We start from the raw sequence: 26681 nt of genomic DNA on the forward strand, positions 1-26681 counted from the left end.
GATTAAACTCTGATTAATTGTGCAGTCCTAATCCTTAAATACTTGCCAATGAAACTTTCGTCCGATAATATACTTGATCCAAATTCTTGCTGGTCAAAAGGGGATTAAATACGTTTCTCCCTCACTAAAACTTGGATGGGTTGAGAACGACTCTGTGTCCCCCAGATGAGTTGGAAGAGGTGGCCATGGCGAGTCTGCTTTGACTGCTGCCCCCGCGACCTGAACTCAGATAAGCAGAAGAAAATGGATGGACAATCCCAGATCACGTTCTGCCTGTAGTACAGTCATTAAAATATTGCATTTTCACACCAGAGCTACTCTATCATTAAAGTGCTCTAAAGCAGGGGTGCCCAATCCCAGCCCTCGAGAGCTACCGTCCTGCAGCTTTTAGATGCATCCCTACTCCAACACAGCTGAATCAAATGGTTTGATTACCTCTTCAGCATGCCATCAAGTTTGGCAAAGGCCTGATAACAAGCCATTCATTTGATTCAGGTTTGTTGGAACAAGGATGCATCTAAAAGCTGCAGGACGGTAGCTCTCGAGGGCTGGGATTGGGCACCCCTGCTCCAAAGTGTTGAAGAAAAAAGTCTTTAACAAGTTATATTTTCAGTCAGTGAGTGCATCTTTTGTATCTGTTACTCCGCCCCCCCCCCCCCCCCCCTCCCCTGTAATATGCAAAACTGCACTGGTTAAAACAAACAGAATCAATGTGATCATAGAGCTTTTTGTTGGTTACAGTAAGGTAGTCACAGGTCAGCCATCAAGCAAACCAGTTACTTTATTGATCACTATATTTGATTTATGAATATGAATTGAGATTACACCCAAATATATAGTGTATATAGTATATGTTTGAGTAAATTATAAATAATTAGTTTGCTACCCATACTAATATCTTGCTGTAACAGTAAAAATGAGCAGATGTTCGTCAGACTTCACAGAACTGCTACAGTTCTTGCTAAAATGAAGGTGCATTGATCAAAAGCCAGACCCAATGGAAGGGAAAGTTGGATGAAATTAGCACAAAATCCATCTGTCTTCCTAAAAGCGAAGTGGGCGAGATGAACATTACAAACAATAGCCTCCCTGCATGCTGGCTGCTCATAGATGTGCTGCAAAACCTGCTTTCAGTTTTTAGCCTGTAACCCAGTTGCGTGCTATCCATACTCCCTTGCTACACTGTTTGGGTTTGCCCTAGAATAGACTAATTAGTGTGTGACAATAGACATGTTGTCTATTGAATGATAGTGGCACTGATGCTTGCCGCTGTTTGAAAGTATTCCTGCATTGCTTTCAAGAGAATTAGCATTAACTCATCACCATGACTAATGACAAGCTAACTAAGAGAAAAACAAACAAGTGTCAGTGGTGATTAATGATTCTGATTTAATATGCTGACCGTTCATGATGCTGCACAGACGTCTGCATAAAACCACACGTGGGTTTATACAGTAGTACTGACCCCATGTATGAAATCCACACATCTCCTCTATTGACTGGCATTTTGTTAGCTAGCACTCTGTCAAATCATCATAACATACTCAGACACCAACACAACCAACAACCCACCCCACCATTTGGTTTTAATAAAGGTGTCACGCACACTGCAACATCACCTCTAAGCATTCATTTGGTATAGTGAATGCTTTTGCCGTCAGCTGTTGAGTTGCTTAGTGAAAAATGATGCTGTGTGGCTCTCTCTCTCTGAGTGTCGCTCAGTGTAATATAGCACGAGCGAATCACTGCTGCTCTTTTTCAGCGGACAATGTATCTGACAGTCCTGCTGCTCTACCCCTGCCTCCCCCGCCCCAAACTGTCCGGCATGACAGAGGCATCACAGCAGCCCGACTATTGACGCATGAGTCGAGCCTTTGAGACAGTGGAGTTCTGCTGTTATCCGCTGCTTTTCAGCCGGCGCGTGTGTGACTGTTTGGGTTGGAAGGTGGTCTGTGTTTGGATTTCTCCTCTTCTTCCCTACAGCCTCTGTTTTGACTTCCTGCCTCTATGACTCCACTGCAGTGACCTGTTTTAAGCCTAAAAGAAGCGGTTTGTCAAGAAGACAAACAGGAGTGGAGTGAGGATTAGAGCTCAAGCTTCATGGTTTCAAATAGAGTCAAGATAAAAAGTACACTTAAAGTAAAACGAGTGTTTCTTAAAGCCTCAAATTATAACTTTCTAGACTTTTGACATTTAACAACTCCAGTGATTGTCTCAAATCAGAGTTTATGGCCAGTAATCGTTCTGGAAGTCCCAAAGTGTAATTGTCCTTTGGTCTATGAAGAGGCACACATTTATGATCCTACAGTACATCTTCTCTGTGAAAGTGAAGACAAAGGACCATGAGTTTTGATTAAGAGGTTACTCTTGTGACATCAGGCGCATGTTTCCTTAGACACAATAACTGGTCACGAGAGAAAACTATGCGTTCCTCGACGAGTTGGAGAGTCGTGCCATGAGGTTGGTGGCTGCTTCTGGGAGAAACTAATTGCAAAGAAGGTGCTACACCAAAAACTACCCTGTGATTGTGTTGATTGCAAGAGTAGAAGACCCAAGTGCAGACAGAGGCGAGGAGACAAAAGTGGACTTAACGAAAAGCGAGCCTTTATTTAGGGCTGAAACTCACGAAAATACAGCAAGGCTAAACTGCGGGAAAACCTGAACATAAACTGGGAAACTATGACTATGACTTGACTGGGAAACTGTGAGAAGGGGTAGGGAAGGTAACACAAACAACGCGACGCTGAACACAGGAAGACGGAGGACTTAACTACACACATGAGGTGATGAGGAGACACATGAGGACACAGCTGACTAGAATGAGACATAATGACAAAGGGCGAGTAAGACTAAACATGTAGTAACAAGAAACACAAGGTAAAAGTAAAACAGGAAACATGGAGACTAGACATGACAACACAAGCTTAACAGACCTAAAGCACATGACAGACTAGAAAAGAACCCAAACACAGATTGCTGCGGTCTTTTGTATTTTGCATAGAACATACCAACTTCTCTGCAAACTCTCACCAAATAGTAGTCAAGCAGCAGTAACAACAAGTTCAACATAATCTGGAAATGCAGACCATTCACCTTCAAAGTAAAAGCCCTGTCGCATTTTTTCCCAGTGAGCAATGGTTGTCAAATAGTAGGACTATGTAACTGAAGGCTTATTAATTCGACCCTACATGGTCACATGTCCAAAATGAGGGAAAAGCAAACATTAGCAATCACAACACCTTGCCCGACTATCCTATGAAGCATACTAATTCATGCAATTTACTGTATCTTCTTATTTAGCTACATAAGTAACAGTCTATACAGTATATTCAGATATATGCTGCACTTGTTGTTGCACAGCTGCTTTCACTCTTTCTGCTTCCTGCTATAAGCTAATAACCTCAAAGCTTTATGTTCCTGAAGTACCAACATGAAAAAAACATCTCTCTATGCAGCGCTTGGAACAATCAAGTATCCAAACCAAGCATAATTATGGTGAAAGAATGGCTTCCGGATAATTTCTCTGATTTCAGCGACCCACACCATACTTTGCATTATATACATAATCAGTTCCAGAGTCAGTGAAATGTTTCCACGAAAGCTTTAATTTTAATTTTAATAGAAAACACCCACTGTTTCATTCTTTTGGCTATGTTAAGAAAAGCTCTCTATTAGAGGGTAACGTCCTCAGTCTGTGGCCTTGAGCTGCAGTTCACCTATCAATGTCATCCAGCTGCTTTTGACTGACAGGTAATTATATGGCGGTCACGTCCGGGCAAAGGAGACATGCGTTTATGTTGGGTAAGGGCTGTGACGCACAGATTGTTCCAGATCTTTGGCATAAAGGGGATTTTCTCCAAATCACATTATTGCTATTGGTTAATAGTACCAAGGGCGAGTGACGAGCGTCAGGCTTATACGGTGACCTTCTGTTATTGTAGAAGCCCCGCATAACCTTGGGTGCTGGTCAGACAGGTGTCTTGTTTTATTTTTATGGTCCCTCGCTGGGTAGTGCAGCGACAAATAAATGAGAACACATGACATTCAGTCCCGGTGTCTGCATGAACCTCAGTCAATGTGTCCTCTAGCTCTGTGATGTATAACCTTTCTTTATTTGAATTATTTCCACAATTTGAGAGTTACCAGTGTTAATGTGATATACAGGGTGGGCCATTTATATGGATACAATTCCATTTTATTACAATGTATCCATATAAATGGCCCACCCTGTAGTTAGGAAACTGCAAGCTCACAGTGGCATAATATAAGTTAATGCTTAGTTATATAAACAGTATTTGGAGGTAGAGCATGCTGACCATTGCTTAGATGTCTTAATTCATCTGCTGTATAAAGACCTTGACTATCTTTAGCAGGACTATGATATAAGAAATTAAGTGGGTTGGTACCAAATTATTGATGGAAGTGATTGCCAATGAGACTGGAGAATACAGGGAGTGCAGAATTATTAGGCAAATGAGTATTTTGTCCACATCATCCTCTTCATGCATGTTGTCTTACTCCAAGCTGTATAGGCTCGAAAGCCTACTACCAATTAAGCATATTAGGTGATGTGCATCTCTGTAATGAGAAGGGGTGTGGTCTAATGACATCAACACCCTATATCAGGTGTGCATAATTATTAGGCAACGTCCTTTCCTTTGGCAAAATGGGTCAAAAGAAGGACTTGACAGGCTCAGAAAAGTCAAAAATAGTGAGATATCTTGCAGAGGGATGCAGCAGTCTCAAAATTGCAAAGCTTCTGAAGCGTGATCATCGAACAATCAAGCGTTTCATTCAAAATAGTCAACAGGGTCGCAAGAAGCGTGTGGAAAAACCAAGGCGCAAAATAACTGCCCATGAACTGAGAAAAGTCAAGCGTGCAGCTGCCAAGATGCCACTTGCCACCAGTTTGGCCATATTTCAGAGCTGCAACATCACTGGAGCGCCCAAAAGCACAAGGTGTGCAATACTCAGAGACATGGCCAAGGTAAGAAAGGCTGAAAGACGACCACCACTGAACAAGACACACAAGCTGAAACGTCAAGACTGGGCCAAGAAATATCTCAAGACTGGTTTTTCTAAGGTTTTATGGACTGATGAAATGAGAGTGAGTCTTGATGGGCCAGATGGATGGGCCCGTGGCTGGATTGGTAAAGGGCAGAGAGCTCCAGTCCGACTCAGACGCCAGCAAGGTGGAGGTGGAGTACTGGTTTGGGCTGGTATCATCAAAGATGAGCTTGTGGGGCCTTTTCGGGTTGAGGATGGAGTCAAGCTCAACTCTCAGTCCTACTGCCAGTTTCTTATTTATATAGCACTTTTAAAAACAAAATTTTTTGACCATATTACTGTACAATAAAATAATCAGATAAAATTTAAAAGGAAAGTAAAATAAAAGGTAAGAAAATAATAAGAATAAAATAATGACAGACTCATACAGAACTAAAAGCCAAAGAGTAAAAATGGGTCTTTAAGCGGGTGAATGAGTCGAGTCACTGAGTGTTTAGGAGTCTGACGGCTTGGGGGAAGAAGCTGTTTCACAGTCTGGCAGTGACGGCCCGAATGCTCTAGTACCTTTTGCCAGAAGGCAGCAGTGTTTTTCAGGGCCTCAAAAGTAATTGGACAATTGACTGACAAGCAGTTTCACGATCAGATGAGGCCTGTTCCTTTGTTTTTCCAGACAGACTGATTAAGAAGTTAAAAGATCTAGAGTTGATTCCAAGTATTGAACTTGTATTTGACAGCTTTTAGCTGGAGCTCTTAATCTGAGGTCCACAGAGATGCCCAGATGCAAGAAGAGGAGGCTGAAAAATCAAAATAAAGGTACATCAGCGACATCAAAGAAGAAACTCCACAGAAGACAATGGATAAAAACTGTTCTTTCCTAGGTTACGAAAAAAATTTCACAACATCTAGCCGAGTCAAAAACATCGTTGAGGAGGTAGAGTGAGTGACAACAAAGAAGGTTTACAGCAACAACCACTGGTTACAATCAAGAAACTGATCATACAGCGCTCCACAGTCCAAATGACCCAAAGAAAGTACAAAAGAAGCCCAAGAGTTTTTCAAGGCAAAGAAATGTTCAGATTAGTTACCAGAGCTCAACAAAATAGAGCAGCTTTACAGATACTGAAGACAAACTCGAGAGTGGAGCAACTGAAAGCAGCTGCAATAAAGGCGTAGCAGAGCAGCTCGAGGGAGGAAACAGTAGTCGGTGATATTCATGAATGGTAGACTTCAGACAGTCATTGATTACAAAGGATATTCACCTAAGTATTAACCACAAACCTTATGTTAAAGTTATGCTGGCTTGTCCAATTACTGCTGAGCCTCTGAAAATTTGTTTCTATGTATAAAAATGTTTGTAATGTTTGTTTGTTTAAAGCTGAAAGTCTGCATTCAATCACACCTTGATTGTTTGATTGAAAATCCACTGTGCTGGTGCAGACAGGCAACATCAGTCCTCAGAGTACAGAGTCGAGTGAAACTCTCAGAGTAGCTCAAGTGGACAAATGCTTTTTGTGGTTCTATTGTACATGTTTCTATTGCAAAGCTATACTGTATACTGTATATGGTTCATTATCCTTCTGCCTTCAGTTAATGAAATCTCCTGATGAGAAGAACATAATATATGGGTTATTGAACACATCTGGTTTTCTATTCCGATCTGCAGTGTTAAAATTCTGTGGTGAAGCCTCAGTTTTCCCAGTGAGATGGATATTTTTGCAACTCTACTTACATTCAAATTGAGTCAAATTCAGACTAATTATGTGCTTTGATCAAATATGAAAGAATTTATGTCAACTCCCTCTTTGACACAGGCTCATGTGTTCTTTTGTTTTTATTTTCCCACAAACCAAGGCATCACCACCGTCCTGACCATGACAACGCTCAGTATCAGTGCTCGCCATTCCCTCCCCAAGGTCTCGTACGCTACTGCGATGGACTGGTTCATCGCCGTCTGCTTCGCCTTTGTCTTCTCCGCCCTCATTGAGTTTGCCGCTGTCAACTACTTCACCAATGCACAGATTGAGCGCGCCAAAAAGAAGCCGGCCAAATGTCCCCCGGTGCCCCAATCCACGCCTGTCAAGGTCAAGGACGCAGAGGAAGTGCTGCAGGTGACTTCTGTTTCTCTCAAAGTGGCTCAATAATCTGATCACACTTTATTTCAAGGAGCACTCACAGAGCATGTCCCTTATTATGTGCTTACTGCCTTTAGCCTACACGTTTGAATCATCAGAAGTGGTTCCTGCATGTGAGAGTAGTCAGCTGAGCTCCTGCTTACAGGGTGTTAAGGAAAGCTAGAGAAACCTGGTCCCAGAACTTTACAAATGAAATCTTGCTTGTCAAATTAAAAACAACTGCTTGTTAAAAGACAGAAAAAAATGTGTGTGAGAGAGAAAATAAGACGGGTCTGAAAACAGCTTCACAGCACAGATGTTTGGGAGTAGTCACGAGGTGTGCAACCTTTCTTTTGAAATTATACGTGCATGAACTGACATAAGTGTCTATTTCTGTGTGACGAAGTTTAAGCAAATTGCATCGACACCATGGCAAGTTACATGGATTCAACGAGGATTCATGAATATACCATGAAGCTATTTTAAAGCTGTAAGTCAGATATGATGAATGTGTTGCAGTGCTGTTTATGTAACTGTAGGAATGTGTTCATGATAAACACGTGCGATGTATTTGTCTCAGCCTGCATAATCTTCTGAAGAGTGGAAATCATAGGTCATCTGTTAACCGATCATTGAAGTTGACGTAACCCACCAGCGGATATGCCCGTTTTACAGTAACTACTTTAAGTTGTTCCCTTCTGCCTAAATCCCAGTGTGGCGTAATCATGCCTGAATGCAGTATAGTGACAACAGCGCTTCAGTGGATTAGGGGGTTGCCATGGCAACGCAGTCCGAATACATCTGTATAGGTTTCAGGATAGCTCTGGCAACAGGGGGGGAAATTAATACTCTCTTCCTCAGGAGCAGGTCCTGTTACCAGAGGGCTTGGCACATGGGTCACAGTGTGTTGATGGTTCCAACTCCTCAGCATTTTACCTCCTCCATGTTGAGACACAAACTCCACGCACACGCACACACTCCTCCTCTGCTGCACACGGGACACAATAACATTGGATCCTTTCTAATTCAAGGGGTGGGGGTGGTGTTGGTGGATTATTCCTGCGAATGCCTTAGTACCAGCATCACACTCTGCTTGAAAACATCAACTTTCAAAGGATAAGCTCCTTTGACGCTACAGTGCATTACCCCGATGCGGTGCTACCTACTTTCTGTCTTAAGCTTGTGTGAAGTGAGTGAAAGCCATGGTAAGTGACACCTGTATTACGCACAGTCTGGCGTCTGCCTTCACAAATCAAGGCCATCTGTGTCGGGGGACTGTGATCAGATCAATATGACAAAGTTTGTGGGGAGGAAGTAAACTTCACCTATCCTGCAAACTCCTTCAAACAGGAAGAAGAAAGGAGAGACGAAAAAATTCTTTGCACAAAATATGTTTGTTTTTTTTAACACTCCTTTTTTTTGCTAACATCAATTCAATGGTTTATATTTTAAGATTAAGCTTCTACAGTAATACAGAGAAATAATCTCCCGAATCCAAACTGAGAGCTGGTTTCAATAACAAACTCAATCAAGAATTCCAGTTGGATTTGTCCAGTGTTATCAATAAGTGGTGGCATGGTGTTACAGGGGTTAAAACTATTGTCTGTCAGATGGCTTTTGGTTCAAACTGGTTGGGTTTCCTCAGTAAAGACATATCGTAGGATAAATGGTAATTCTAAATATAAAGGTAGAGGTGGATAAAATGCTTAAAGTGCATAGAATAAAGTAGTGCATCATTGTATTATTAAATCTGGCCTGTTGTGCAGAGGGCTTTGGGGGCTGCATTTGGAAAACTTTGAACATGGTGATAAATCTGGAAAATTCCTTGCTAACCACTTCAAGCTAAATACAGAAAAAAACAATTTATTCTAGAAAGGACTGGGAACATTATTTACAATAATACACAACAAATAAGCCTTGGCCTCTGTTGGACATGGGCACGGAGGGAGGAGTTCACCATCCCCATCACTCCCCGCTGGGATGCAGGTTTTTGTTGGTTCCGGGGACTGTGGCTGGATGTTCTGGTGTCGTCACTGACCCACTCACTCGGTGGTCTTGGAACTCCTTCTGTCGCTTGGACTTCTTCCGTGGTGCCAAGAACTTCCCAGGCAAAGGTACCAAGCGGTTCTTGGGCACCTGGAGCCTTGATCTCGACTCACACTAGGGTGGGCAGCTCCAGTGGGGTCGGCTGCCCGTCGCCACTGGTCCTTTGGGACTCCCACCCCTTGGCCATGCGGACCCCATCTAGGGCCTTCCTCATTCTCCTGCTGGAATGAGCGTGCAGATATTGCAGAGATGTGTGGACTTAGGTCTTCAGAACTCTTGAGGGCTGCGGATGGCACGGTTCTTTCTCTCTCTCTCACCACCCCCCCACAAGAAGATTGTTGATTTATGTACCTGCGCATTTTCAAATTTTTGTGTTCCAGGTGTTGTATGTTCGTTTTTTCTTACAGGTGCAGCAGTTGGCGATAGATTTGTATACTGAGTGGGCCATTTATATGGATACACCGTAATAAAATGGGAATGGTTGGTGATATTAAAGTCCTGTTTGTGGCACATTAGTATATGTGAGTGGGCAAGATGGGTGGTGACCATGGTGGCCATTTAGAAGTCGGCCATCCTGGATACAACTTTTGTTTTTTCAATAGGAAGAGGGCCATGTGACACATCAAACTTATTGGTAATGTCACAATGAAATGTATTTCAAGCTGTTAAACTGAACTAAAACACGAGGAACAAATTTAAATGTCAGTGTCAGTTTCACTTTCTTATCAGCCTGACTCAAATATGGTTATTCTCCTCTCTCGCAGCAAAATCCTGATACGAACGGTAATCTGAGGAAGCGCATGAATTATATCTCCCACCAAGAGTCGAGCAGTCAACAGAGAGCCCAGTCCACCACCAACATTGCAGGAGTAGGGCGAGGAAGGCCGCTGCGACCTTTAGCCGGTGGAACCAATGGCAGCTCCTCCACCCTCTCCCGCTCCAGCCCAAAGTCTGAGAGCCTGCTCAGCGTTGCGTCTTCCTCAGCGCAGCTGGTGAAGAGTACGCCTCAGGGTGCAGCTTCTACGCCAGACGTAATGGCGGGGACACCGTGCAAGCAGAACGCCAGCACTTCCTCTCTGCAGCATCTGCTGGGCCCGAAGCTGGAGCGCATCCAGATGATGGGGAACAAACTGGAGCCGAAGCAGACGCCGTGCTCCCAGCCCACCACTGCTGGTATGGGCGGAACCAGTAAAATTGACAAGTATGCACGGATCCTCTTCCCCGTGTCGTTTGGCGCATTTAACATGGTCTACTGGGTGGTTTACTTATCAAAGGACATGATGGTGGCTAAAGGTGGCTAGACGTGTCTTTTAACACATGGGATTACTGGAGTTTGTGAACATTATGTAGAACGTGTTGTTTTTGCCAAACAGATGAACAAAATGTGCCCATAAAGCACTTAAGAATATATTTATTTTTTTCTTCCTGAGTCCTGAAACTGCAAGCATGGGAACAAGCGAGCAAAATTAGAAAAACCTGACTCAACATAAGAAGGAACACCTGCACACTGGAGTATGCTACTGTCCTCTTTCTATTACATCATGCTTCATTTGACTGAAAAGGTCCTCATCAGCTTCAACTGATCTCTTCTGGCCTGCAGTCAAGATAAAGCATGGATTTTATTCATTTTCCTATTTTTGTACCCTGCACCTGGCAAGATGCGTGGACGTGTGTGCCATTGTTCTGAACTCAACTGCACCAACACTGTAAATATATAAATTTATTAGGATAAACAGATTTATATTTAATGAATACAGTTTACTTCCTTTTGAATAATTAAGACGTGTTGCTTTTGGTGCCAGCAGGTTAGAGGTTGCAAAATTAAAACGAGGGATTTCAGAATGGAAAATTGTTGAATGTTGGCCAAAAGGGTTTGAAAGTAAAATGGATTTGGCCAGAATGAAAGTCCTCAAACCAGGCTGAGTGGAGCTTTGGCCAGGACCTGATCAACCATGAAAAGCTTCTCTTGTATAGTACCTACTGCAAAGCATCTTTCACATACAAGAAGGATTAACTAATCTGAAATAGCGAATACGAAATTTGTGGATAAGTCGGGCAGAAAATAGTAAAGACAAGTTATGAATTCATGTAACAGTAGGCTTTAAGCTTCTTTCCAGCCGTAACAGATTGCGAATAGCAGACAAAGATTGTGTAAGTGATTAAAAAAGAGCCATAGCATGAACAAACACAGGGAGCAGAACACAAAGCCATTTGCTCGTAGACCACTGTGGCAATAAAATAATGAGCTGGTTGTTTGTTTCGAGACATTTCGGCGTGCTCAACAAAAGAATGTGACTCAACAGCAGCTCCAGGGGAGAAACACAACATCTAACTGCTGTCATCCACATTCTTAAATGTGTTTCCGTGCACTTTGATTTTGGGCATAAAACATTATTTAATTACTCTTCATGGGAAAGATCTCTCGTGTGTGTCTATGGAGCACACTCACTTGCTATCAAAACTACAGCAGATACACAACACGTTGAGCACATTTTGAAGGTTGAAATAACTTTTTCTCTCCTGTTTGGTAACCCCAGTGTCAGCTGACGCAGGGCTGTTGGTCACTAAGTTGACAGCTATTAGTAGGTTATGGAATTTATTAGTGTTTGCACTGATAATTGCTACAATTGCTACAACCACATTAAGTTATGGATGTGGTTGATATTTATCTGTTGTGTCAGATCAGTTAATGTTTAAAGATAATGACGAGTCATTTTCCATAGGGGGTAATCAGTTTGCACCTAATTTACTTCAGCTGCAGTTTATTACCAACCAGAAAACGATTGTACTGAAAATCAGAGTGCATATCTTTGGAAGTGTAAAGGCCTTTTCACATAGGTGCGCTTGTGCTGTGGTGTGTGCGAGCCATAGAGAAGAGTGGGTTTTAGAGCAGTTTTCACATTGTATGGGGAGGGTCTTAATACATTCTCCTGTCGTTCTGAATTAATGGGAAAATGTGTAAAGAATCTTACTTAAGATTATTTTCATGAGTAATATTGGCCTCTACTCGGTTTTTATTTCAGTTCAGGTCTTAAATGCTTTGAGATGCTGGCATCTTCGTGTAGAGCCCCCATGTACTCAGGCTGAAATTTATTTTAGTCGCTTCATCTCATATCCTGAAACCAGATGTTTTGAAGTGATCCTGTAAAAACACTGCAGTATCAAAAAGTCAAAGATGCTTCAAGTCAGCAGAGGCTGTTGGGATTCATTTATAAATTCAGAATTAGATGTGCTGACAAATAAACACTTTGAAAACAGTGGTCATAATAGCGAGGAGTGAAGCCCTTTACACACCGGACATGTAAAATTCAAGCTAATATTTCGTGCCTTGAAAATATTTTTCGGGCTCATCTATTTTTAATGCAGCCATTCACACTGACCGATTTTGCATGACAAATTTGGGGCTTTTTTTTTAAACCGAGCTAAATTTTTCAGATCCAAATAAACAACAAGCGTGCTCGTAGTTTAAAACATGCAACGGCTTGATGATGTCATCTTCAAGTTTTTAAAAAAATTCATTTTCTGCAAAAATGCTTTTGGTGTGTATCTGTGTAACACGACAAGTTTGGATCAGAAAAATTCTGTTTTCTGATCCAAACTTGCTTCTTTGCAACACGCTCGAGGCGTAATGGCCTTAACTCAGAACTTGAGCTCATCTTAATCTACACGCTGGCTACTTCAACACTTGCTTAAGTATTGTTTTTTAAAATAGAGATTTTCTGCCTTCATTTAAAAAAATCTGTGCATACAAGCATTGATTTGAAAATATTGTCCATCTACATGAAAATGCTGAAAACAATAACAAATACTGGCCAATCAGAATCTTTAATGGAACAACTTTATTAGGTGAACAAAGATGGGCATAACAGAAATGTTTTAACTGAATGTGGAATGTAGAAATCTCTTTCTAAAAACACAGGAGCGTGAGTCCTTTGCATGTGTTAGCATCTAAACGTGCATAAAAAGATAAAGCAATAATATTTTGTCATGCAAGCAACACAGCACACAGTCTGATGTAAGAGTTAATAAAAGGCAAACACCAAGTTTCAGAAAACTCTGTTTTCAGTGACATAAAATGTGGACAAAAGGCCAAAATGGACAGAAAAGGCTAGTTATCAAAACAACTGTGTTGGGTTCATTTTGAGAGAGAGAGAAGACAAATATGCTCAAAGTGCATTTTCTTAAATTTATTTAGCAATTAAGGGTTCAAGTTTAAAAAAAAATGGCTGCAGTGTCTCTCTGCTCGCTCAGGAGACCCAAACGAACAAAGACCCCACACCCAGACAGTGAATGCTTTTTATTATGTGTGATAAACAGGACACTAAGGTGAAAGGTCAAAAGTTCTCCTTGTGTGACTGAGATCCAGTACTTACGTTTCTTCTTCTGCAGCTTTCTGTGCACTTCAGCCTTCTGCTAGCAACACTACCGTTACCATGACAACCACCTCTTATCCTCCGGTCAGACCTGCATAAAGACGGAGCTAGGGTGCGTTCCATAAGAGCAGATTTATGACCTTGTTCTTGTGAAGGGGGTCTTACTATGTTACACTGTGGGCCGTCAAAGACAACACACAAATAAGTGACGCTACTTATGAGATATTAGCCGTACATATAAACATAAATCCCAACAGTATGTGTAGAAAGGCCCCAAAAGGTAACCAAACGCTGCTACTTCCTCGCACCTACTCTTTAAATTACTCTAAACAGAAGCTAGGAGGTCCGTTAGCCATGCTAGCTGCTTCCAGCTCTGTCTGGTTATTGTGCTAGGCTAATCAACTTCATATTTACACTTTATATGTCTATAATCACTTTCAACTCTTTGGTAAGTGATGAAAAAACTTTATTTCCACAAGTCAGAAATGTTTAAACTCAGCTATTAGCTTCTACACATGATATATATGTGCTAATTTTTTCTTTTTAGACATTTTGAACCCTCAATATTAGTATTAGTGCTGACACATTTTTGTACTGTTTTTGTACAAGTAATAATCATATTTGGAGGAATTGAGGTCTAAGTTGTCAGCTACCATTAATCCAAGCATGCTGATAAAGAGAAGCTTGGTCATTTGGAAAGAGGTCAGAGTAGAGCTCCTAATCTAAAGGAGCCAGCTGAGGTGCTTCAACATCTGACCAGGATGCCTACTGTGCAGCTCCTAGGTGAGGTTTTGTCACAGCAGCGTAAGACCATGGAGCAGATTCACAACAAGCTTAAGAGATTACATCTCTCGGCTGGATTTGGAAAGTCTTGGTGACCCTCAGAAGAGAAGAGGGATAGAGGTGGACTATCAATCCAAATATCAATAGTATCGATACTATTGCTGGTATTGAACTGATACTAGTTCAATAGGATCGATAATTTGTTTCTATCCTCTAAGTTCAGTCCACTGATTTGTGTTAAATAAATATTTTTTTTAATTACTTGTAATTGGATCAGTACCAAAACTTGCAGTGTTGCACAGCACGACTGGGGGAGTGGACAGGGAGCAGCAGATCCAGATACGTGGCAGAAAGTATGGATAGTCCCAAGAAACAGATAATATAAATGATAATATAAAAAAAAATTACAAAATAAACCTGAAACTTACTGGATGGTCTGGACCACACAGCAAGTTATATTATGTGTCATAAAATTCCATCAAAAAGTGTCGATGTGCAGTTTAGTGACTTGGATTATCAAAGATGAAGCCTAACAGTCACTGGCTGCAGGCTTACACCTGCATAGTCTATGAAAAACGCTGTTCTCTTAACTTTAAATCTTCTCAGTTTTCAAATGGTTGAGCTTCGAGAAAATTCACTATACACCACTGCACAGCTGTTTTAACCAAAATCAAGTGGCCCCTCTGGGAGGACATTCATGTTTGGCATAGAAGTGTCTGATTTCAGTCACTAACAGTCTGACACTTTTTCCCCACATAGTGAATTTTCATTCTAATGCATGAAAGCAACTTTCAAACATGTTAAAGGAACAGAGGAAATCCAGTGTGCTTCCAGTGTGATCAGGACCTTGGTGCAGTTTCAGCCTCTGCTGACCTTTAGAGGTGATGAATCTGCCGGTAATTGAATCCTTGAATAGACAAAGGACACCATTATCTTGATAACACACAGCACCACAGCAGAAGATTGTCCTCCCTGCTGTCGGCTGTTGCTGTTCCCTAACTGGCTGATAGAGGTGAAGCAGGGGATGTTTTGTCATTGAACGCCTCGTCTGGACAAAACTGACATTCGGCGATGACGTTGCTAAAAAGTGCACAGAAGAAGTCTAGAAAATATCAGAAAATTACAGTTATCGTCCATAATTAAGCGCTTTAGCAGATTCTTTTTGCAAATAAATAATGTGTAGGTTAGCATCATAATAGGAAGGAACAGAACTGACTCATCTTGAAGAGTCTATAATTATAATGTACAAGATCTCATTTTATATTTCCATAAAAGAAGCAGAAAAATCTCACGTGATAGATATATGTATGTTTTTTTTGGCCTATTTTTCTTCTTGTTGGAGAAACTGGAGGTTAAACAGTTGGCGGATGAGCTCAGCGTCACTCCTGCAGATAAAGATGTCATATGTACAGGGTGTGTGTGAGTGTGTGCGTGTGCGTGTGTGTGTGTGTGTGCGTGTGTGTGTGTGTGTGTGTGTGTGTGTGTGGGGGGGGGGGGTCGTGATGTAGTAGGTGCCTAGTTTCTTGCTCTAACAGCCATATCATCCATGTAGTCATGGTTGTTGGCCCTCGGTTAGTCTAACAGGAGTTATGATGCTGCCACTGCAACGAGAATCACGCGGGCTGATGGACAGATCAAGATGCCCGGCGCCACTCACCTCTCCTAAATGCAGTCAAGTGTGAAATTGATTTTGCCGTCATTACCTCCCCGTTGGTCTCTGCTCTCATGCTCTCCCCATTCCTCTCTGTTTGCCACAACAGGCTACAAAATGCATCTCCTCATAAAAAAACAACAATAAGAACCCCCACAGACCATCCATGTACCAACGAGGAGCCAGTCAGCAACAGATTGATGGTCAGTGTAAATATGCTGTATCTCTGCGCTTCTAAATGTGTGCATGATTGATGGAGCAGCCGATGCCAGGTTGTGGATTTTCTGTTGTTGTTGGTTTATCTTTTTTCCCATAAACGAGCAGTGCTAGACAACAGTCGAACAAGCTCGCTTTGCCCCTTTCAGAGTTTACTCGTAGTGTTTGTGGAAAGTGTGAGCACTCCCAAATGATCATCATCAGGCTTCCTGAAAAACCACACAGTGCAGTTTAACTGGGCAAAAAAGTATATTTATTGTCACTTCAGAGCACTTTTGAGGTAAAACATGGCGTCACGCTCCCTCTAGTGGCTCAACTGAACCCACTTTTATTTCCTACACAAACTCACAGAGCATGAGGCAGCTCTGTGCTTACTGAGTTAGTAAGTTACAGTAATGAGCAGAGTGATGAGACGCTTTTCACGAATGTGGACACTTTAACTCCTCGCAGAAATCAAATGAAAGATTGGCTCTGTCCCCATACGTTTCCAATTTTTTTGACTGTTGCAGATCATTTTCAAAATAAATGTACTACTTGCATCCTTTACTGATATTCTACAGAATAAAACTATAAATGTATTTAACAAAAAAATGCAATAGTTCAAAGGTCACATGTGTGGTATGTAATAACATAGACTGTATGATGTTATTAGGTTGACATTGATGCACTGTTATTGTAGCTGGTTTCACTTATTTTCTTGCACTTTTAAAGATTTCTCTTATCTGTAACTTTTTGACTGACCTCTCAGGTATTGATTTAAATTAAACAGAGCCACGTGATAGGAATTAAGATTTGCCGATAATATAACCTTGAAACGTGAAAGGGCTCAGAATGAAAGGGTTTGAGTCATTAGTAACTGTGCTGTACTGTAACACCCCCTAATAAATAACTGTAGTGAAGTGAAAATCACAATATTCATTTGATAAAAGGTAGCAGAAAGTGGAAACTTATAAGAACCTTTAATTCCTCCTCACATATTCCAATCATATGGAAATGAACATGTCTGCAGCTCACCTTTAAGGCTGTTTATTGTGAGTCCTCTTTAATGCAGTAACCTGGGAATTAAAGCGCACGTCAAAAAGCGTCCTTTTTTCATGTTGAATCTCTGTCTTATTTGCATCAACATGAAATATTATTGTATAAAAGTTTTACAGTCTTTTGGGTTCATTTGAACGAGTTCATGAAGGACCGTGCACTCACACATTAAAGTAAGAGACCTGGACATGTAATAGGTTGTGTCTAATTCCTGACATGATCCACTAGAGGGAGCAGCGTGCCATGATTTTCTTCACTTCAGAACACAGATGGTACTTTTAGATGGGCCGAGGTGCAGCCTGGACAAAGAGGGTGATTTGGTTTTGCTTTAGTGTCTAATTTCTGTGATTCTAATGGGAGAGATGTACTGATAGCATTTCACTGTGCTCAGCAGAAGCCACACTCTGAGAGTGGTTTGATTCCACCAGCCTAATCATTTATTTCATTTCATGAGCCACTCTCTAGAGATTTGCATAATAACAATGAAGGTCTGCCCTCCGTGTTATTATTCTTATCACTCATCTGTCGTCGTAGATGAGAATCCTTCAAATCCTGCAGTCAAGGGGAGGCAGCGATTCAGGGTGGGCATCTCGGGTTGTTTGATGTAAATAGAATACCTTTGCAACCGGAAAACAACTGACTGACTTGTTAAGTCCTGAATTTGGGTATATGTCTCAGGTTATTGGGTCAACCCAAAAATAATGCCACAAGTACGTCACAACATCAGTATCTCCATTCGTTGGATGGATTTCAACTACAGATTGTGCACTGATAGAAATGTGCGTTGTTTTGTTGGGTGTGAAGATTATTCATCATAATCTTTTCTCATATTCCTTTGAGCACGCTGCTCATGCAGCCTGTGTTTCATTCGTAATAAGGTCTCACTTAACCCAGTTTCTGGACTACCACAGGCCAAGATAATTAACATGTAGGCCCTTGGTAGTTAATAGGATAATACATTCTCATTTGTATTATACTTTCTAGCACCCGTGCGAGTCATTTGGGCGGATATTAATCTTCCCGGTGGAGAAGGACAGCATGATTCCAACTGTTTGGTGTGTCACAACACAGAAAATGAAAAAGCCTAAAAAATCCACCTCTAATCTGCTGGTGCTGTATGCACCCACAGGTCTCAGTGATGTGGAACAATGATTTCTAAATATTATTTATGGTAATACTCAATAATAGAAGTACCAATTACAGCAATATTTAGACCGTTATATAAGCCACAAACAAAAGCAATAATGCGTAGAACAAGGCATATATTCTATACACTACCTTAACACGGCTTCCTGCTGCACCAAAGGACTCGTAATTTTCTACAACGCCCTCCCATTGTGTAAGAATTTAGCACTTTAATCAGTCAAGCTCATAATTAAGACTAACGGACCCGTATTGTGTTTATATTTGATCAAAATTTCAGTCGCACTGGATGAGATGAGTGAAACAGGCTTGTGAAACTGTGTGTATTGTGTAATAGTGAAGCCACCGTGAGTTTATCTAAATGGTAACAACGTACTGCGGTACTGTACATTACTGTACTCCAACTTGAAGTGTTTGTCATCCTGTCAGGTTGTTACAGTCAATATGCTGATAAAATATTTTTTGAACTAACGTTTCATTTACCAGTCCTTATGCAATGCACTGTTTTGGACAAACACGATTAAACATGTTAGAGAAATACTCACTGCATGTGGCAGCTTTATTTGAGGAACTGGCGATGAAAGCGTGTCGCGTGTGTGATGCAAAAAGGAGACAAAGACCATAAAAAGTGTAAGTCTTTGTACTGGTAGACTATTACAGGGTGCATCACATACTAATAACCTGACTGTCTTTTACCTCTGTCTGGTCTCCTCCAGCTCCCGAGGGAAACATCTGGCTCTCAGGTCTATGTTTTCTCCAGTTTCTTAGTGATTCACGGGGAATTACGATCAGTGAATGAATTAAAAGGAGAGAATAATTCAGTCAGGAAAAACTCTGTTATGTTTGTCAGGACTTGAAATAGAACCTAACCGATATTTAAGACTGATACTGATATTTGTTGATTATTTTTTCTTTCCAACACACAAAACATAAACAGGTTTCCATAACCCGCCCGACTCTCCTTGGAGCAGATAGTTGTTTTTTGTGGTGTTCCTAACTGACATGCTGACAACCAGGAAGTTGCCGTGCCCTCTGCTGGACACACTACTTAGCATCAACACTTGAAACATGGTTAGAGTGTATTTCTTCTTGTTATTCTTTGTTATTTTCATTTATTGGCTGTTATATATCAGAAAATACATAATACAGGCCAATAACATCGGCCCACAGATACATCAGTTGAGCTGTAGTGTGAAAACAGCCTTCTGCTGCACGTGGAAAAACATCATGAGCAGGTACAAATTAAAATTTGCCTCCCAGGCACCTAAAATCTGACAGGTTGCTTTTCCTCTCCTCGCCATGCTATGTATGTGGTCAATGGTAGCATCTCTAACTACATAAAATGTGATTAGGTTAAATGGCGATGTCCATCTTGGCAACTGTATCCAAGACTGCAGGGCAACATGAAGGCTTCCACAAACTGCTTTTATGTATTTTTAATGGATTAATTTTAAGTTTATGAGAATGCATCACTTTGTTGGACTATTGTTGGAAGGTGTAATGTACACACTAACCAGTGTATAAGTACCATGTTCTTTTTCTCTGTTAAATAACAAAACACTGACTGACTGACCATTCAGAGTGTTTTCTGAGCTAGACTACATTATAGATAAGCTAGCTGCATTTAGCTAAAAACATGCATGCTAGATAGAGGGATAAAGTGATAAGCTTTCATGTAATTGTAGGTTTTAACTAAGGCTGGAAATGCATCTTTTTGATTAGCATTAGCATGAAAAAAGCCACTAATTCTATGGCCTTTCTCTGCTTTGCTAAGTAGCTGTTAACTTCATTTACAGACAACTTCAGTTTCTTAAACGAGTCTGTTAATGGTGAAATACTATGAGGTTTAATTTATTGAGCTCCGGCAGCATTGTCAACAAGTATTTTTTCCTTATTGAAAAAAGTAACAGCTCATAGAAATGTGAGTGCGGGTTACCTGATATTTCTCACAGGCTTGTATTTGATAAAAGTCCAACATCAAAGATGCCTAAACCTACATGAGTTGCCACATATCCAGTAATCCACACATCTGTTGCCTTTGTGTCAGGTGGAAGCAACACACAAAATCCCTTATGCATTAAGATAAAGAACAAAACTGAAAATAGATTTGAAAAATGTCACCATAAGATGCAGAGATAAAAAGACAAATCCTTCCATGTGTCCATGCTGGGACAGCAGCAGCTGGTGAGTTGCTTTGCAAGTTTCATGTCACAGCCCTTGATATGCAAAGCCGATGACTACTGTTGACAAGACACCAAGAGAAACTGCATAATGAGAACACTTACTAACTTTATTATCATTCTCCTGTCAGATAAATAATGGTAATTGTTAGATCTGAGGCATAAAAGAAACTGTAAATGTACTCTGAATGCAGAAACCCCCCAAAAACAAAACAAAAAAACATAAAACCTATCTATAATTACAGATAGTTGAACATGATCTAACAGTCCAGCAAAGAGCTGGCGCAGGATTTGAGAGATGCATCTGGCCCTCAGTTGATCCATTTCCTGTTTTCTGAAGCCCCATCAGAAATGGTCTGAGGTATGCCAAATTACACAAGAGCTGGAGTCAAAACAGCTCTTATTGGGTGTTGAATCCAAATTTGAAATTTTTGGCTCAAATTGCCAACAATATGTACAGAGGAGGCCAGGAGAGCGGTACAACAGTGAGTGTCTGCAGCCACCGGTAAGACATAGTTGAACTCAAACACGACAACAGGATCCGGTTACTCTGAAACCAGTACATGAAACGAGACTAAGAAATCCAGCAGCCTAACAAATCACGTGAAAATGAGCAGGAATACAAAAATTAAACCCCAGCAGAGACCCAAACTCAGAAACTCTTACCAGAAACTAAATAGTACAAAATCCCAGCATCATGATTAAATGGGCTTCAAACAAATGGTGTTGCCCAGTGTATATTGGATATGTAAATCTGAAACAAAGTCAACGTTTTAAGATGAAAATGTTTCAGTGTTCTGTCTCCAGCTTGATCTCTGTTGCCTTAAGTAGCAAAAAAAACCTCTTGTTGACATGAAACAGCCTTTTTACAGCACAGCTAAGCAAGTCCTAAAGAAGCATTTTCATTTGTTTTAAGAAATGGCCACAAAGGAAGTCTGGGGAGAAACTTTGGTTTAGATTTTTCTCTTTAATTACTGATTTTGCAATTATGATGGGATGTAGATGGAATATTGGAGGTTTAACGGGTTCACCTGGATAATGTCTGGACTGTAGCAGCAAGCTGAGAGCCAATGCAGTACACCTCAGTACAGATGGAGTGGTACGGCAACAGAAACAGACATATACATGGGTCTCATGAAGGCATCTTTCTCTGTTTGTGGGGACTCCTGATGGGGCTGCCACCATTTCCTCCTAGATCCTTGGCTGCCACAATTAACCACAGTCTTTTTATCCAGACCTGTTCTTCCACCCACTCGCTGTCAGATGCTCCAGCAGTAGCGGTGTTCAGGCTCTCATCTTCTTTCCTTTCTTGTGCCTTCCTGCACTCTGACCCAGATCTCTTGGTGCATGGGGTATTTTATGTGTACAAGCCATCTGTTTTTAAGCTCATAGGATTCTAGTCTGTCTGCCTGGTTTTACTCAAGTGTCTTGAGTATAGCTTGGGTTGGGTTTATAAAGGTCCACCTCTGGGTGGGCTTGCTGACCTGCTGCTCATCAACAACCAGTCTCTGCCAGACTGCCTGCCTCTCCAGATTGTTAACCAGACTCCTCTGTGGCTGTCCTGTGGTTTTGCATATTCTTTCTGCTAAACTTATTGTTTCCCGGCTTTACAGCGCTTCAAGTGCCTTCTCAGTTCAACTTACCTGTTTCTGCTGAGCTGGTCTTATCCTCCCTGGCAATCCTCCCACAGTTTTGGACGCTTATCACTGACCTGCCCAAAATATCATATCAACACGTACTGTCCACTTACCAGCACTCGTATCTTTTCAGCTAGTCACACCAAATATACTCCTTCATTTCTTTTAACTTCATACTATTTTAATACCTCAGTATAAATCTATCCACCTACAGGTCCCACATGTAAAAACGTTCCTTTTTGTGTCTGTTTCTCCACTGCACCGTGACGCTGGGATGTTCTTCGGCGTGTGACAGTAGAAAGCAGGTGCGAGAGCCCACGCTTTATCTCGTTGCTGTTTGTACACCAGCTCAGTGGTTAAATTTAGCCACGGTTAAAAAAAGACAATTACAGCAACTCTGGAGCTGAAGATGCAATATGACCAGCAAAACACAGAGGGCCGTTGAATTGCACTCAGTTTAGTTTCCCTGGTAACCTCAGGGAAATTAGCAGCAGTGTGAGCAGAAAACTTGTGCCACATAAATAACACTGTCAAGGTCATGAAGCTGGCCTTTTAATTTTTATAAGTTAAGCATGCCTGTGATTCAGATGCTGAATTATATAATAGAGAAGGGAAAAAATCAGACCCACTGATACAGCATGAACTCAAGCTGAACTTTTATTTGTCTCCATCTCTGGTTGTCTGGAGTGTGTTGCTGAGTTGTTTCTGCACCGCACATGTCAGTCAAACACCAAAGTGTGTTGAGGCCATTACATCCCTGCTCCTGCTCCTCTGTCCATTCATTCTGACTTTCCTTTCAGTCTTGTGGAGTCTGCAAGTGCAATTATTACTATTTTTGATTAATCATAACCATTCCTAAACCTGGTGATTTGTTCTCCTTTAGAGATCTTTTAATATGCCATTCCAACAGTAAAGATACTGACTTGTCACCCACACTTGTAACAAATAAAATCGCCAATGCCTACATCCCATTTCGGTGTATTATTGCAACGACCCTGTTGGAAGCCAAAAGGACTGAAATGCAGCAGATGAAACAACATCTGTGCATTTATTCTGCCTGTTACAGAATCGAAAAATATGCTAACCCCTAGAAGCAAACAAAAAGGTAACAATGTGACAAAGAGAAAGACTGTGGACACGGAGGGCAGAAAGTAGAACAAGACAAAGGTGGAGACAATAAAGGCCGAGCAGACAATCACAAAGAAAGGAACCCATACAGGCAAAAAAATAAGAGACAGAATAGGAAGTAAGACAAAGACAGAAAATCAAGGCACAGGAGACATAGAAGGAAGAATAAAGAACCAAATAAACAGGAAGTGGAAACAAGAAAGAACAAATACATACAGGGAAAGTCAAAGAATCACTGGGGACACTAAAGACTTTCACAACACATATTTGTGGAAGTCATGAGTGAATGAAGTAGATTTAAGTGGATTTAAAGAAAGTTGTTGATGGTCACCAAGATGGAAAATGCTGCAAAACTCAATCAAAACTCATCAATCCACAGACGGACAGATTATGCTTTACATCACTGCTAAGCTCCTCAGGAGTGGCCAATCGCCCAAAATAGGCCTAATGGCTCTGACTGTGGTCGGTGCTGTTGGGTTTAAGACACAAGTGTGTATATAATATAGTTTTAGTTTTTACCACCAGTTTAATGATGCATTAGTAAAGAAGCTCAGAGATTCATAGATCATACAAAGTAAAGTGTTAACACAGTTTGAAAAGATGAGACTTTGTGGTAAAAACAAAGAAAAACAAAGAAGAAAGCTCCATGATCTCCATGCTTCTTGTCCTCCTGTACCAGTGCTGATGTATCAGGAGCATACTGCAGTGAGTACTTGTGCCTCAGCTTTAGTAGAGTGTTGTGGTGACGTCACTGTCTGCGCACAACACGACCGATGTGGTGAGTATAGCGGCGAGTAAGTGAGTGGTGTGTATCTGAGTTGTAACAGATGAAACCAGAGTTAAAGGCTTGTCTCAGAGTGGCTGTTATTACTGTTCCTGAGCGCCAATCAGGACGATGCTGAGAAACAATGGTTACAAAGATGAAGCCAGTGCAGCTTGTAAAAGATCAGGTCAGAAATAGTTTTAGTTGATGAGGCCAAAGTAAAGTGTTTTGGTGTAGATGTCCAGTGTTCTGTTTGGCTAAAAACAAAAACCCTACTTCAGGTATAACAACCTTATCCCATCTGTGAAACATGGTGGTGGTAGAATCATGGTTTGGGTCTGAGCTGCTGATTCTCTACAATGACAACTTGCTATCATTAATGGAACCGTTATTTCTAATTGATATGAGGAATTTTGATATGAAAACATTTGGACATTTGTCCTTGATCTGAATCCCAAGAGACGGTGGGTATAAGGGCAACACCTCAAACCATACAAGCTCCTCTACCAAGGAATGGTTATAGGAGGATAAAGGTAAAGGTTTGGCCTTAAAGTGGTGGAATGGCCCGAAGAATGCAATTCATGCAAAAACATGAGTACTGAGGAAGTTACCTATAGCTGCAGTTATTGCTGCGCAGTGACATCACACCAGACATTCAAAGTAAAGGTTCAGATACTTTTGCCCTTAACAGGTAAAATGATAAAAGTTGGATGATGTTTAAGATCATTCTTCACCATTAATTTAAAAGGGTTCAAAAACTCCCAAGCACCTCTGTAATTATAGGATAATACCTGTTATTGGTGTTGCAGTATCGTGTGATTTAAAAAGCTTTAAAAAGGCTTTTATCCACACCCAATACATATCTTTGCATCTGTTTATTCCAATCACATCTGAAAACCCTCTAAGAGTCAGCTAATAAAAATAAATTTATGCTATTTGTGTAATTGTGGGGAGCACAAGGAAATCAGAGGAGGTCTGGAATAATTTCAGGCAGCTTGGCAGCTCCATGAACCCAAAACCGAAAAAGGCCTGTGAACCTTTTTTCAGCCAGTGAGCAATTTAAATGAAAGAGCTGTCATCTTGGAATGGGCGATCCGTTTTGTTTTAGTGCATCCATCATTTGCACATGAATGAATAACAAAGCCACAGTTATTAGTTCCACCTATATTTCCCACTCGGTTTGTTGTTTGCACCTCTCTTAGCATTTTATAAGCAGATACAATAACATTACACTATAAATATTACAGTTTTAGTTGACACGTTGAATCTAGGTCACCAGCAGCAAGCCGTGGATTGTAATTTAATTCGACTGAGCCTTAATTTACACACAATGAACGACAATGAACATGAGAGCTGTGTGTCAGCCGGTTTGGTATTTTCATGAGCAGCATGTGTGTGACAAAGGATTTCCAAGGGTGACCTATCACTTTAAGAGTGTCAGAGCTCCTCCATGGACTCCTCATCTTTTTTCTCTCACAACATCTTTCTTCTGCCATGCATGGCTTGTTGCCGAGGTAACAGGCCCAAGAATGGTTTAGCATTTCCAGCATTGCCTAGTGAATCGACTCGTGCTGACATGAAACTGACAACGGCACAGTCGACGACAGGCTCAGGTATTTTCTTCCCAAAATGTCACTGGAGTCAACAGCCACCTGCTGTGCTGTGGTTCGCTCTCATGTAGGAATCATATGAAAAGCTGCGCGGTCTGATATCACGTTCAGCTGCTGTGTGTGTGATCACAAATGCAAGCAAAACCGAGCTGCGTGCGATGCTCTGACAGGGTAAAGCGTAAAATTCGATCCAGGTGATGGAGACATGTTTGCAAGCTGCTCCAGTCACTTTCTCAGGTGTGAGTTCCTGGATGTCTCCAGCAGAGTGTGTGTGTGCGTGTGTGTGCGCGTGTGTGTGTGTGTGTGTGTGTGGGTTTATATCTATACATGTGACTCATATCTCCTCATATAGCTTTTACAATTTATTCGAATGCATTTTACTTTTGGTTGGCAGAGAGCTAATATCAAAGACTTAAAATTCTGAGGGGAGATGCATCTATAAGCATCTCATAGCTGCTCTGACCGGTGGGAGGGGGCCCTCTTGTTAAAATGTTAAGCAGCAGAAGCACTTTTTTGTCACCTGCGTGTGTGTGTGTTTTCTTATTGACCAGATCATCATTGAGCTATTTCCCCGCTGACTGAAACCACATGAGTCAATTCCTTTGCTTGTCTCAAACTGCATTTGCATTGCTCCCTTGGCATTTGTGCTGTTTTCATGTAATCAGCGTACTGGAAGCAAGTAGCTTCTAACACAAAGGGTTAATAGGCAAGTCTGTGGTGCCAGCGAAAGAACAGATTGGAGTTACTCACCCCTCCATTAATCATGCTAATGATGAAATACTTTGCATATCTAGTCTTTCTCCCATCACAGTATTACCAGCACAAAACTGGCTTTTAACATCATTATGTAACACCCTGACTGAGGCGAATTTCAATGTTCACACGCAAGTGCCAACAAAACCCCGTGCAACAGGTTAAATAATTGTTTTATTTAAACCTTTGCTGCTACTTTTTAACCTGCGATTATTACCTTCCTCCACGTGGGCTCGATCAATATG

General features: G+C 41.2%; 1 protein-coding gene across 2 annotated transcripts in view; it reads left to right on the forward strand.

Annotated features, from left to right (window-relative positions):
• gabra4 (gamma-aminobutyric acid type A receptor subunit alpha4) overlaps positions 1 to 15782 on the forward strand; it is a 28258-nt gene extending 12476 nt beyond the window's left edge. For both annotated transcript variants that reach the window (XM_026186854.1, XM_026186864.1), the window contains 2 exons: positions 6859 to 7115; positions 9929 to 15782. In XM_026186854.1, coding sequence (XP_026042639.1) covers positions 6859 to 7115; positions 9929 to 10465 — 794 coding nt within the window. In that variant the 3' untranslated portion in view covers positions 10466 to 15782. The remainder of the gene's footprint in view (positions 1 to 6858; positions 7116 to 9928) is intronic.
• The last annotated feature ends 10899 nt before the right edge of the window (positions 15783 to 26681 follow it).

The sequence above is a fragment of the Astatotilapia calliptera genome, chromosome 2 (genome assembly GCF_900246225.1).
Source record: "Astatotilapia calliptera chromosome 2, fAstCal1.2, whole genome shotgun sequence".
NCBI lineage: Eukaryota > Metazoa > Chordata > Actinopteri > Cichliformes > Cichlidae > Astatotilapia > Astatotilapia calliptera.